Source organism: Bos mutus, chromosome X (assembly GCF_027580195.1).
Source record: "Bos mutus isolate GX-2022 chromosome X, NWIPB_WYAK_1.1, whole genome shotgun sequence".
Classification (NCBI taxonomy): Eukaryota; Metazoa; Chordata; class Mammalia; order Artiodactyla; family Bovidae; genus Bos; species Bos mutus.
The window spans coordinates 21,575,844-21,590,925 of NC_091646.1; the positions used below are offsets into that span (position 1 = coordinate 21,575,844).

Here is a 15,082-nt window from a genome sequence, read left to right on the forward strand (position 1 = left end):
GTTTCCCAAAGAGGGCTTTCCTGGTCCCACTTACCATGTAAAAGCATGCTTCCCAGGAGGACTCATTTCATTTTTTATACTAAAATTAATGGATGCTTGGAGTATCTTCCCTGTTCTCTGTGCTCTTCAGAAAGCTTCCAGGTCCTCAAAATATACTGGAATAGATAGTGAGTACAGACAGGAATTGCTGTTATTCATATCAGGCAGTGCAGACTGTTGGTTAAGAGCATGGATTCCTAATCAAAGTTTGAATCCTGGATCCATCATTGATTCACTATGTGACATTGGTAATTTGTTTAACTCACTTATTTTGGTTTCTTCAGTTATAAAGTTGGGGAAATTATAGTGACTACCTCATAGGGCTTTTGTGCTACATATATATTTATATATCTGGTGCATATATATATATAATATAAATATATATATATATTAGCTATTATTATTTTAAAGTGAATCTTCATTTGGGAAGTAGCACCCATGACAATGTGACCACATTTGTCGTCTTTCTTTGCTGGAAGAGGGAAAATAATTAAATGAATGAAGACATAAATAAGGCAATATGGTCAGATTATACTATGAGCCTTCTGAAAGAAGAATTTGCATTTTATTTATTTCTATAACTCCAGTACTTGTCTCAATTCCTGACACATGGCAGGAAGTTAATGAATAAATGAAGATTGGGGGAATCAAATTGATTTTAGTCACTGGAATAGCAAAAAAAGCCCCTCAAACAAAAACAGCAAGGTCTCTAAGAGTTGTGTTAATATATAGCTCCTTACGTGTTGTAGGATCATTACCTTACTGACGTATTCGGGTCTTTCAAGGGGGGTGAGTTACAGGTGCATCCTAGGAGATCCATGTCAAGACTGACCATTCCATACATATATGTTGATTTGCTCAAAAAGACAAGTATGGCTTCCTTCTTCCTTGCTGGGTGTATGTTCTTCACCTGCTCTTGGGTTTTATTTTGATTCTATTCAGCATTTTAGAAACCAGGACTTTAAGTGGTCCAAAAGATGAACAAGAGAAGAAGAGAACAATCTTAAACATTATCTGCTGTTACTTTCTGTGTTTATTCACTCTGGTTCCAAAGAAGCGATTTCACTAAGAGACTTCAGGGATTAGGTCCCTAAAATAGGCAATTAAATCCTGTTACTGAACTAAAGCTGTATATTCTTCTGGGATGTTATTTCTAAGTCATTAAAATACAAGTAGATTTTGTCTATTAATACCAATGTTTTATTAGTGACAGTATGTAAAATTTTTGACTAACACTATCAACCCGACTTCTGCTCTTGAGTTACCAGATAATGGAACCAACACTAGGGTGATTACTCAGAGTCCTGTGTTTCTTGGGAGGGTTTCCAATGCAGTGACTCAAGAAGGTAATGAATGAACAGGAAAGGAGGAATGGCTTCCATCTATTGTGATGCCATGAAAGCTTCAATTAAGCATTCAGGTAAACAAAATTATGTTAACAGTGTTTATTGGAGATTTCCTCTTCTTCACTTTACCCTCAATTTCCCCAGCCCATCCCAGCCTCTTTGACTTGAATGGTTTCTGGAAATTCCACTTTTTCCTAAAACTTTGGTGAATTACTTTTGAGGTGCCATACCCAGGCGGCACTGTTGGTAAAGAATTTGTCTGCCAGTGCAGGAGACACAAGAAGTGTGGGTTCAATCCCTGGGTTTTGAAGATCCGCTGGAGTAGGAAATGGCAACCCACTCCAGTATTCTTGCCTGGAGAATCCCCATGGACAGAGGAGCCTGGTGGGCTACAGTCCTTGGGGTCTCAAAGAGTTGGACATGACTGAGCATGCATGCACTTCATAGGCTGTCACTGTCTAAATATAATCCTGCACCTTCTCATTCACTGTCCCATTGATCTACTTCATCTGTGCCTATGGCTAATTATGATAATATTATTTTATTGATTTCTTGCCCAGTTGTAGCCTGAATATATGATCTGATTGTTTATTATTTTACATGTATCCTTCTTAAAATTTCCAACTCAGAGTTCAAGATTTTAGGGGCTAGGAATGAGGCATCTTAGTAAATAGTCTAGCTGGAAAAGTGAAAGTTAAAGTGTTAGTAGCTCAGTCGTGTCTGACTCTTTGTGATCCCATGGACTGTAGCCCTCCAGGCTCCTCTGTTCATGAAATCCTCCAGGCAAGAATAATGGAGTGGGTTGCCATTCCCTTCTCCAGGGGATCTTCCTGACCCAGGAATCGAATGCAGGTCTCTTGCATTGCAGGAAGATTCTTTTTTAAAAATTTATTTATTTTAATTGGAGGCTAATTACAAGCAGATTCTTTATCACTGAGCCACCAGGGAGTGCTTCTCAAAATGTTTTCAATGAGATAAAAACAGAATTGAGAGTAAACAGTAACTTTTAAAGTGATTTGACATTGCCAAAATATTTTTGTTGTATTTTGTAAAATATCAGTCTGTAACAGCTTGGAACTTTAAAAATAGTTGTATTTTACCCCAGATAGTTAAGTATTAGTTGGCCATGTATTCATTTAACAAATTCTTATTATGTATGTACTCTGGGCCAGGAACTATGCTAGGGAAACAGATGAAAACCTTCTTGTTCTCAATAAACTTATGATCTAATTTGGGATAAATACTCCAAAACAACTGATTATAAAATACTAGGGAAGATGTTGAATTTAAGATTGAACTAAATGTTATTAAGCAAAAGAAAATGGGATTAAGTCACCTGTCCAGGTTTAAACAGAATGGAGTACGCTCTGGGGAAGGCTTCACTGAGGACATGACATTTGATCTGAACTTGAAGGATGACTGAGGTTTTGCCAGGCATAGAAGACAAGAAGGTCACTGCAGGCAGAGAGAACAGTGTACACAGTGGCATATATACATAAAGGGGTCAGAAAACAGTACTGCTTTCCTGGGGCCTGGGGTCTGCAGAGTTAAGGTAGAGAATAAGGATAAACAGGTTTGCAAGGGTCTCAAGTAATGTTGTATATCCTATAGGTAGGACTTCACAGGTGGCTCAGCAGTAAAGAATCTGCCTGCCAATACAGGAGATGCAAGAGACCCAGGTTCTATCCCTGGATCAGGAAGATCCCCTGGAGAAGGAAATGGCAACCCACTCCAGTATTCTTGCCTGGCACTTCCCATGGATAGAGGAGCCTGGTGAGTTACAGTCCATGGGGTCGCAAAGAGTCAGACACAACTGAGTTGGCTGAGTACACAAGCATGCATCCTACGGGCAATAGGGACCCACTGCAAGTTTCTAATCTTGGAGTGGGATTGTAGAGGAAGGTTTAATATGATGACATTTTCCCCTTTAGATAGTCATTCTGGAGAAGTTGGTTGGATGGCTAGTTTAGAGAGAGACTGGATTAGAGAAAAATAGGAGCTGATTATAGTCATCCTGGTAAGGGCTGAGGAAGCTGTGAACTAGGGTAGGTGCACTGAGGACAGAGAAGAGATGGATTTCAAAAATATTTCAGAGCAAGAATCAATAAGATTCGGTGAGTGAGTGGTCATTAAGGGTAAGTGAGGAGAATATGTAGAGGTTAAGTCTGAGGATAATGAAAATACCATTGTGTAGTATTTTTAGAGTACTTTTAGCTTTTTAGTGTCTAACATCTATGATCTCATTTGATCTTTCAACCCTTCTGAGACAGGTTAAAGAATACATTTTCCCCTGTTGGACAAATGCAGTCCAGAGAAGTTAAGTGATTCATCCAGAGTTTCATAGCTCATTAGCAGCAAAATCCAGACTAGAATCCAGACTCCCTGACACCTAATCATGTGCTTTTCTCACTCCATCATGATGCTGTACTGAAAAAGTGCTTGACCTGCTGCTTACACTTAATCAGAAACAGTTGGTATGCATATTACTAGCAGGGAAAAAAGAGAGAAGGAACACAGTGAGATGAACACCAACTACTTTTGAGTCAATTGAGACTTCAGTGTTAGTAGTAATAACTGTATAATAACAATGCTGCTGCTAAGTCGCTTCAGTCGTGTCCGACTCTGTGTGACCCCATAGACGGCAGCCCACCAGGCTCCCCCGTCCCTGGGATTCTCCAGGCAAGAACAATGGAGTGGTTTGCCATTTCCTTCTCCAATGCATGAAAGTGAAAAGTGAAAGGGAAGTTGCTCAGTCGTGTCCGACTCTTAGCGACCCCATGGACTGTAGCCCACCAGGCTCCTCCGTCTATGGGATTTTCCAGGCAAGAGTACTGGAGTGGGGTGCCATTGCCTTCTCCATAATATAGGTAAAGCTTATTGAGAACTTACTATGTTCCAGCCATAGTTCTCAGCATTTTATATAAAATCAACTGATCCAATTGTTTTAACAACCTTATAAATTCAGTCCTATGATTGTCATTCTGTTATAGATGAGGAAATTGAGACAGGAAGTTGCCCAAGTTTGTATAGCCAATAAGAGTCAGGGTCAGATTTTTTTAGCTAGACAATCTGAAAACCTAATGTTTTTACCTTTCCCAATTCAGCAACAGCTTTACCTTCTTCCTACTTTTCTTTTTCAAAGACTCCTGAACCCATCAGTCTCCCCTCAAAAAGAGCATCTGGCATCAGGAGAATTGTATTTTTTAATTAAATTAATTTTTTATTCAGGTATAATGGACACATAACATTATATTAGTTTTAGGTGTACACCATAATGATTTGATATTTGTATACAATAAGTAATTACCACCATAATAATTCTAGGAGAATTGTATTCTAATCCCAGTTATATCATTAACTGCTAACGTTGATAATATCACAGCCTTTTTATAGCTCTTTATCATCTGTTAATGTCAGTTTCACAATAGTAATAATATCTGCTTGCTTATCTCATTAAATTATTTAGAAGATGATATGAGGTAATATATGTTCAAGAATAAGATAAACCATAAAGTGCATAAAGTGTTTATAATCTTAGGAACTAGGAAGATATAAATTCACATAGTAATGCTGCCCGTGTATATGTTTTTCTTCCCACCTAGACAGTGAATTCTTTGAGCGGAAGGATCAAATATGTTTTTCTGACCACTCCATCTCTGGCAATACCACTCTACTTGTATAGTAGGTAGTTAATAAGTGCATGTTAAATGAGTGATATATGTACAGAGGCTTGAATGCCTGGATGAGGGCGCAGCCTTGAAAAGCACTATTTAAGAAGCATATAGGCATTTCAATTCCTGGTGCCTTAGGTTCATGTGATCCAGATGTCACGATGACAGCTAACACTTGCTGTTCTCTAACTATAGGCCAAGTGCTTTTCTAAGTGCTTTACATGAATTGAGTCATACAGTTCTTATAACTGAGCTATGAAGTCACATTCAACACCATTCCCATCCTTTTAAGCTGTCAGCTGTATTGTAAAAGTATGTAGACTTTGTAAACAGAGATTTCAGTGGCTTTTGAGCTTTGTTCCTTGAAGCATCTACTTCAGTGACATCATTGGTAACAGTTTCCTTAAAACTTCCTAAGATTCTTGCAATTCCTGCAACTGTCTAAAGTTGTTGGCAACATTCTTTTACCTTCCCTCTCACAACACTTCCAAAGGCTTCATAGACCTCTAATTCTCTTTATTAAATCCCTTCCTGCCTGATATAACTAGAGTGGGATTGTCTACATAATCAAACTCTGAACACTATAAGTAGTGTTACATCAGCCCACTTCACATGGAGAGATCGAAGCACAGAAAGTAACTTGAAAGAGGACTGGTAGAATGAAGCTCTGAATCCAAAAATTTTGGCTCCAGGGGCTGTGGTCTAAATAGTGAGTTCACTGCCTTTCCTCAAGTGAAATCCCCAATCCTATGAATGGGGCATGGTATTTTTCCTTAAATCTCTATTGGAAAATATCATTTTGCAACTTTTTTTTTCAGTTTGCAAACTTTCTTCTCAATTTTTAGCAGAGCTATCTTAGTTTCAAACCAATCCTTGCTTTCCAAGGTGAAGCAAGGTAAGCTTCACTACCCAGCTATCTAGAATGGGGAGCACAGTGGAATGCTTCTCACAGTGCCTGTGAGTGATCAAGCGGCCAAGTGATAGTCAACCTTAGGGGTTTTCAACAATCTGGAATTGATTTTGTTCTACAGCACCCTCATACAATTCATTTTTCATAGTTAAAATGAATTAGTATCAATGTTGCATTAGATTGCCTTTGGGATTTAGATGCCTAGAAACAGAACACTGGTGCTGAAAGGGCCATAGCTATGTTAACTAGCTGCTATGCTTGTTAAATAAATGCAATTATCCTCAAATTAAAAATAAAAACATTTTAGAAATAAATAAAAACTAATTTGGAAAAAAAAGCCAAGTGCCTACTTGTTTCAAAGTTAAAATTTAAAGTCAGCAGATAGATCCGTATATATTGATCTGGAAGAATGTTCATGATATATTGTCAAGTGGAAAAAGCAAGTTGCAGAGTAAATTGATGATATCATTCTCTTTTTAAGAAAAGAAAAAAAAAATCTATATAAAATAACACCTAGATGCAGAATGTTAGAACTAGAGAGATCCTTGGGTAACAAACACAACTTTCCTATTGCATTGATGAGCAAATTTGAAGGCCAAAGAGTGATATAATTAAGGTCACATAACCAGTTAGTAGCAGAATCAATTCTGCAGCCCCATCTCCAGACTCCACTCTGTCACTCTGTCTGTAAGCTGTGTCTCTACCAACAAGTCAATACGGAGACAAAGCATCTAGTGACAGTTACAGTTTTGTAGTAGAGGCATTATTAACAAAAATACGATTCTCACTTTAAGCTGCAAATAGAGAGCTGTAATAGAGAGTAGAATATTTCTCCCCCTGAAAGCAAGGTCACTAAAATGAGCACTCTTAATATTTCTCCTAATTTCTGATTTTCTCTCTCCCTAAAGGCTCTATTATTTTTTCATGTAAAATTTTATTGATTCCATCAATTTAACTTTATTTCACAATGTTAATTTGAAATATTTATTTTAATAGTAAAGAATATTTTGCAAAATGTATGAAACTTGCCCTAGCACCTAGTACCTAGTGCCTGGTTAAAAGTAGAAAGTTAACATTGGTTGAATGAATAAATCCAAGATTTCAATCACTTGGCTTTTTTTTTCAAAATTAGTTTTTATTTTTAAAATGTTTTTATTTTTAATTTGAGGATAATTGCATTTATTTTTTATTTCTTGATATTAAAACATGATTTCTGTGGCCGAGAATACTACAATCTTTTAAAAATATGTAATAGATGGAATTTGAATAAATGTTGCATGTATTTGAAAATTAGACTGTTTTGATAAGTGATTTACTCATTCCTTTTATTTAGTTAGTGAGTAAACATGTGAGGCAGGTCTCTTGTGTGTCTGGTACTCTCTTTGCAGTACCAAACAAAGCGGCATCAACTTCCAGTGGTCAGTGTCTGACGAGTGCATTGAATATCTGCTTGCTCAGTGATGCTGTACTTCAGATCTAGGTGCTGTGCATCATCTTTTTATCTATTCATCTATGTCCAGTTCTCCATCAGGTTGCTTTGGAGAAGACTTCATTATGTTTGGTCAAACTGCCCAAAAAGTGAAACCAGGAGACAAGATATCTGGGTCTTAGTCTTAGATTGTTTCCAAAAAGTTTCATGGTCTTGGGAAATTTACATTCGGTTCACTGAGCCATTGATTCTTTATCTAAAGCAAGAGCTCTGTAATAGATCGTTGTTTGTCAAATGTTTTATTATCAGAACTCCATTTTCAAATGAAATTTTTCACAGAAAATTTCACCTCCATTGACAGGTTCCAGGCACCACAGCCAAACCCATAGAACTGCATGAACCAAAGTTTAAAAACCACTATATTATGTACAGTAACAGGGAATGGAGTTTTTAAAACATAGTCAATTGTATGATGGAATATTATTCAGCAGGAAAAAGGAACAAACTACTGATGCCTACAACAACAAGGATGAATCTCAAAATCCTGCTGAATAAGAGAATCCATGCACAGAAGAGCATATACTGTATGATTCCACTTATAGTCAATTCTAGAAAATCAAAGCTGACATATAATGAAAAAAATCAGATGAGTGGTTGCCAGGGGTTGGGGGTGGAGGAAAGGGTGGACTACAAAAGACCATGAGGAAACTTTTGGATGTGATAAAATTGTTAAGTAGCTGTATAGTGGTGGTGGTTCTGGGAGTACCTGTCAAAATTTAAATTGTACACTGGTCTTACGTTGAGATCTTTAATCCATTTTGAGTTTATTTTTGTATATGGTGTTAGAAAGTGTTCTAGTTTCATTCTTTTACAAGTGGTTGACCAGATTTCCCAGCACCACTTGTTTAAGAGATTGTCTTTAATCTTTAATGTTCGAGAGAACATAGGCAAAACACTCTCTGACATACATCACAGCAGGATCCTCTATGACCCACCTCCCAGAATATTGGAAATAAAAGCAAAAGTAAACAAATGGGACCTAATTAAACTTAAAAGCTTCTGCACAACAAAGGAAACTATTAGCAAGGTGAAAAGACAGCCTTCAGAATGGGAGAAAATAATAGCAAATGAAGCAACTGACAAACAACTAATCTCAAAAATATACAAGCAACTCCTACAGCTCAACTCCAGAAAAATAAATGACCCAATCAAAAAATGGGCCAAAGATCTAAATAGACATTTCTCCAAAGAAGACATACAGATGGCTAACAAACACATGAAAAGATGCTCAACATCACTCATTATCAGAGAAATGCAAATCAAAACCACTATGAGGTACCATTTCACACCAGTCAGAATGGCTGCGATCCAAAAAGTCTACAAATAATAAATGCTGGAGAGGGTGGAGAAAAGGAACCCTCTTACACTGTTGGTGGGAATGCAAAGTAGTACAGCCACTATGGAGAACAGTGTGGAGATTCCTTAAAAACTGGAAATAGAACTGCCTTATGATCCAGCAATCCCACTGCTGGGCATACACACTGAGGAAACCAGAAGGGAAAGAGACACGTGTACCCCAATGTTCATCACAGCACTGTTTATAATAGCCAGGACATGGAAGCAACCTAGATGTCCATCAGCAGATGAATGGATAAGAAAGCAGTGGTACATATACACAATGGAGTATTACTCAGCCATTAAAAAGAATACATTTGAATCAGTTCTAATGAGGTGGATGAAACTGGAGCCTATTATACAGAGTGAAGTAAGCCAGAAGGAAAAACACCAATACAGTATACTAACGCATATATATGGAATTTAGAAAGATGGTAACGATAACCCTGTATACGAGACAGCAAAAGAGACACTGACGTATAGAACAGTCTTAAAAAAAATAAATAAATAAAATAAAAGCTCCTCCTGGTGATTCTTACGAGAGTTAAAAGTCAGAACCCACTAGACCACAATATGCCCTTACTCAGTTTAGCTTTACATAATTTATTTCTGTATATTTGACTTATAAAAGCACTTTCATAATAAAAATGCTACAAGATGAAAAAAAATAAATTGTACACTGTAATTACATAAATTTTATTGTACATAAATTATATCAAAAAATCGGTTAAAAATCACTTCATTAAATAATCTCTAAGGCCTCTGAAATTTGGATACAGTGAATGGGATCTGAAATCAGTTATATCTGGGTTTAAATACTGGTTCTATGGCCACGGGCAAATCACAGAACCTCTAAGAGTCTCAATTTCCTTATCTCTACTATGGATTGATAATAGTGATTCTTCCCTGAATTGTAATGAGAATTATATGTGATAATGGACATAGCTCAGTACCCAGTATATGGTTAAGTGCTTGATAAATATTGGGTGCATTTATAATTTTAAAATTCCAGATACTTTTCTGGACAATATTGAAAAGTTCAGAGGTGGCATATAGATGATCTGAATTCTAATTTTTATTCTGTTACCAATTATATATGACTTTCAGTTCAGTTCAGTCACCCAGTTGTGTCCAGCTCTTTCCAACTCCATGGACTACAGCACACCAGGCTTCCTTATCCATCACCAACTCCCTCAGCTTGCGCAAACTTATGTCCATTGAGGCGGTAATGCCATCCAACCATCTCATCCTCTGTCTTCCCCTTCTCCTCCCGTGTTCAATCTTTCCCAGAATCAGGGTCTTTTCCAAGGAGTCAGTTCTTCACATCAGGTGGCCAAAGTATTGGAGCTTCAACTTCAGTATCAGTCCTTCCAATGAATATACAGGACTGATTTCCTTTGGGATTGACTGATTTGATCTCCTTGCAGTCCAAGGGACTCTCAAGAGTCTTCTCCAACACCACAGTTCAAAAGCATCAATTCGTTGGCACTAAACTTTATGATCCAAATCTCACATCCATACATGACCACTGGAAAAACCATAACTTTGACTAGATGGACCTTGTTGGCAAAGTAAAGTCTCTGCATTTTAATATGCTATCTAGGTTGGTCATAGCTTTTCTTCCGAGGAGCAAGCATCTTTTAATTTCATGGCTGCAGTCACGCATGATCTGCAGTGATTTTGGAGCCCAAGAAAATAAAGTCTGTCACTGTTTCCATTGTTTCTCTATCTGTTTGCCATGAAGTGATGGGACTGGATGCCATGATCTTAGTTTTTTGAATGTTGAGTTTTAAGTCAGCTTTTTCAGTCTCCTCTTTCACTTTCATCAAGAGGCTCTTTAGCTCTTCTTCGCATTCTGCCATAAGGGTGGTGTCATTTGGGTATGTGAGGTTATTGAAATTTCTCCCAGCAATCTTGATTCCAGCTTGTGCTCCATCCAGTCTGGCATTTCTCATGATGTACTCTGCGTATAAGTTAAATAAGCAGGGTGACAATATACAGCCTTGACATATTCTTTTCCCAATTTGGAACCAGTCCATTGTTCCATGACTGGCTCTAACTGTTGCTTCTTGACCTGCACACAGGTTTCTCAGGAGGAAGGTAAGGTAGTCTGGTATTCCCATTTCTTTAAGAACTTTCCACAATTTGTTGTGATCCATACTGTCAAAAGCTTTATCATAGTCAATAAAACAGAAGTAGATTTTTTTTTCCCGGAATTCTCTTGCTTTTTCTATGATCCAACAGATGTTGGCAATTTGATCTCTGGTTCCTCTGCCTTTTCTAAATCCAGCTTGAATATCTGGAAACTCTTGGTTCATGTACTCTTGAAGCCTAGCTTGAAGAATTTGAGTATTACTTTGCTATCATGTGAAATGAGTGCATTTGTACAGTAGTTTGGACATTATTTGGCATCGCCTTTCTTTGGGATTGGAGTGAAAACTGACCTTTTCCAGTCCTGTGGCCACTGCTGAATTTTCCAAATTTGCTGGCATATCAAATGCAGCACTTTCACAGCATCATCTTTTATGATTTGAAATAGGTCACCTGGAATTCCATCACCTCCACTAGCTTTGTTTGTAGTGATGCTTCCTAAGGCCCACTTGAATTTACACTCCAGGATGTCTGGCTCTAGGTGAGTGATCACACCATCATGGTTGTCTGGATCATTAAGAACCTTTTTGTATAGTTCTTTTATATATTCTTGCCACCTCTTCTTAATATCTTCTGTTTCTGTTAGGTCTTTAGTTCTATCCTTTATTGTGCCCATCTTTGCATGAAATGTTCCCTTGGAATTTAGTTCACTGATTCCTAAATTGTCGATGTTCACTCTTGCTATCTCCTGTTTGACCACTTCCAATTTACCTTGATTCATGGACCTTACATTCCAGGTTCTTATGCAATATTGTTCTTTACAGCATTGGACTTACTTCCATCACCATCGACATCCACAACTGAGCGTTGTTTTCACTTTGGCTCAGCCTCTTCATTCTTTCTGGAGCTATTTCTCCCCTCTACTGCAGTAGCATATCGGGCACCAACTGACCTGGGAGTTCATCTTTCAGTGTCATATCTTTTTGCCTTTTCATACTGTTCATGGGATTCTCAAGGCAAGAATACAGAAGTGGTTTGCCATTCTCTTCTCCAGTGGGCCACATTTTGTCAGAACTCTCTACCATGACCCATCCATCTTGGGTGGCCCTACAGGGCATGGCTCGTAGTTTCATTGAGTTAGACAAGGCTGTGGTTCAAGTGGTCAGTTTGGTTAGTTTTCTGTAATTATGGTTTTCATTCTGTCTGCCCTCTGATGGATAAGGATAAGAGGCTTGTGGAAGCTTCCTGATGGGAGGGACTGGCTGTGGGGGAATCTATGTCTTGTTCTGATGGGTGGGGCCATGCTTAGTAAATCTTTTGTCCAATTTTCTGTTTTGTGTGAGGCTTTAGACAATTGTTCATCTTTCTCTGGGCTTCTGTTTGTCTCATTGTTAACGTGAGGGATGGATTATGGTAACTTTTGTTACCAGCTTTACAGCAATATTAGGAATACAGAATGAGATAATATATTTGAAAGAAGTTCAGAAAAAGAAAAAAAATGAAACACTACAGTAACGTAGGAAATGGCTATGATACAATTTTCTCATGATTCTGAGGTTAAGTGGAGAGAATCGTGCTTTTACAACAGGCCTTGCCTTCAGTAAAGTTGTAAAATTTCTGACATTTGTCTTCTGGCCTTTTATTATACCATTCTTCGTCCTATTTTCCAATTTCACTTATGCCTCACCTCCTGCTAACAGTCATAGGAGGTTGTCTTACAGCTTAGGTCTCTTCTGTCAGTGAGGAAATGATTCTGAGACATTTATTTCCCTGAAGTTGAATAGCTTGACGGGTGACTACTAATGTGTTTTATGTAAAGAAAGAGTAAAAATATTGTGAAAGTGAAAAGTGAAAGTTGTTCAGTCGTGTCCGACTCTTTGCGACCCCATAGACTATACAGTCCATGGAATTCTCCAGGGCAAAATACTGGAGTGGGTAGCCTTTCCCTTCTGCAGTGGATCTTCTCAACCTAGGAATCAAACTGGGGTCTCCTGCATTGCAGGTGGATTCTTTACCAACTGAGCTATGAGGGAAGCCCCCCAAAAGTACTGTCTGTAACTGAAATTGAAGTCTCAGTAGGAATAAGCTTTTGTGGTGAACACATCCTGAAGATTCTCACATGACAATCACCTACTGTACCAAGGGTAAAGGTGTTAATCCCTCAGTCGTATTCAATTCTTTGTGACCCCATGGACTGTAGCCCGTCAGGCTCCTGTGTCCATGGAATTCTCCAGACAGAATACTGGGGTGGGTCAGGGGATCTTCCTGACCCAGGGATCAAACCTGGGTCTCCTGCATTGCAGGTGGATTCTTTACCATCTGAGCCACTGGAGAAGGGGACAACAGAGAATGACATGGTTGGATAGCATCACTGATTCAATGGTCACTTTTTGAGCAAATTCTGGGGGATGGTGAAGGACAGGGAAGCCTGACGTGCTGCAGTCCATAGAGTCCATAGGGTCTCAAAGAGTTGGACATGAGTTAATGACTGAACAACAACCACTAAAGGTAAAAATGAAACTTTTAAACAGTTTTTACCATCACTGAAGATGTAGCTGAATGGTATTTTAGAAGTTTAGAAGCCAAGAAGACTTATGTCCTTTTTGCCATAACTTTCCTCATTGCCCCTTTAACATCCTTATTCCTCAGGCTATATATTAGGGGGTTCAGCATGGGTGTAAGAGCCCCATAAAACACTGAGATAAATTTGTCTTGATCCGAGGATGACTTGGACTGTGGTTTCATATACATGGAAATGGCTGCCCCATAGAAGATCACCACCACAGTCACATGAGAAGCACAGGTAGAGAAGGCCTTGAGCCTACCCTGAGCTGAGCGAATCCTTAGGACAGCAGCGGCAATTCGGACATAGGAGAGGAGAACAAACCCAAAGGGTAGGAGAAGGGTAAAAATGCTTGTGATGAGGATCAGAAGCTCATTGAGACTGGTATCAGAACAGGCCAGCTTAAGAAGGGAGAGAATCTCACAGACAAAATGGTTGATGACATTTGCCTCACAGAAGTGAAGCCTCAGGGGTAAGATGAGCATGGAAGTGAGCACAAGAGATGCCCCCCATGAGGTAGCAGCCAGCCAGACACACACTGAGCTGTTCATGACCACGGAATAGCGCAGGGGACTGCCGATAGCAACCACACGATCATGGGCCATGACAGCCAGTAGGAGGCACTCTGCTGTACCCAAGGCCAAAGAGACACTTATTTGGGTCAAACATCGTGGGTAAGAAAGGTAAGGATGAGCAGAGAAGCAATGCACCAAAGCCTGGGGCATGGAGACTGTTCCATAGCAAAGGTCCAAGAAAGACAGGTTACTAAGGAAGAAATACATTGGAGTGTGGAGGTGAGGGTCAATGTAGATAAGAAAGATGATAAGTCCATTCCCCAATAATGTGCTGAGGTAAGTGATCAGCACCAATGTGAAAAATGTGACTCTCCACTCAGGATAGTTAGATATTCCAATAAGGAGAAACTCGAATACTGCTGTAGCATTATCCATGGCCATCCTTTCCACTTTCCACTATTCATTGAATGGGTCCAATGTAGTTGTCTAGTTTTACCTGAGAGAATGAGAATAGACACGGAAGGATGGTATAAGAAAGTTGGAAATAATTAGGGTGTACAGGATCATTCTCTTTGCCCTCTTCAAGAGATATAAGAATACAAATGAGATATCTATGATGGGAACAGAGGCCAAGCTAAAAATCTACTCCCTCCCCTGGAAAACAGCAAATTCCCCATCCTTTAGAAATGGTTATATGAAAAGTTCTCCAACCCACTTTTGCCAGATGCCTTTTTGTTTCATTTTTTTCCAAGTAAGAAGAGAGGAAAAGGAGGGCATCTTTCTGCTTCTCTCACTTGTTCACTTTCCAAGACAATTCTGATTCATAAAAATGGTTGAACATCTGTCAGGTTGAGTTATTGCCTCCACCAAGAGGGTACCTTCTGACAGTCTTAGCTAAAATATTGCCTATTCTTGTGTCTCACTCTTAGATTGTTCATACCTCCATTCTCCCATTTTGTTAGTATCTACTATGGTTCTTGTCATAGAGTCCTGCCGAGTATTTCTTTGGTCTGAAGTGATATTCTATAAATATGGTTTATCATGGAACTGCTGAGGTCTGTGAAAACTCTGCTAATGTCCATGGTTGGAGTTACATTTCCAGCTCTTATGGTGTTTTCCTTGT

The 15,082-nt window shown here is 38.7% G+C and overlaps 1 protein-coding gene across 1 annotated transcript; it reads right to left on the minus strand.

Annotated features, from left to right (window-relative positions):
• Positions 1–13,473: 13,473 nt before the first annotated feature.
• Positions 13,474–14,400, minus strand: LOC102273288 (olfactory receptor 13H1). Its single transcript, XM_005909498.1, has one exon. It carries the CDS (start codon positions 14,398–14,400, stop codon positions 13,474–13,476), a length of 927 nt encoding a protein of 308 aa, XP_005909560.1.
• Between the last annotated feature and the right edge of the window lie 682 nt (positions 14,401–15,082).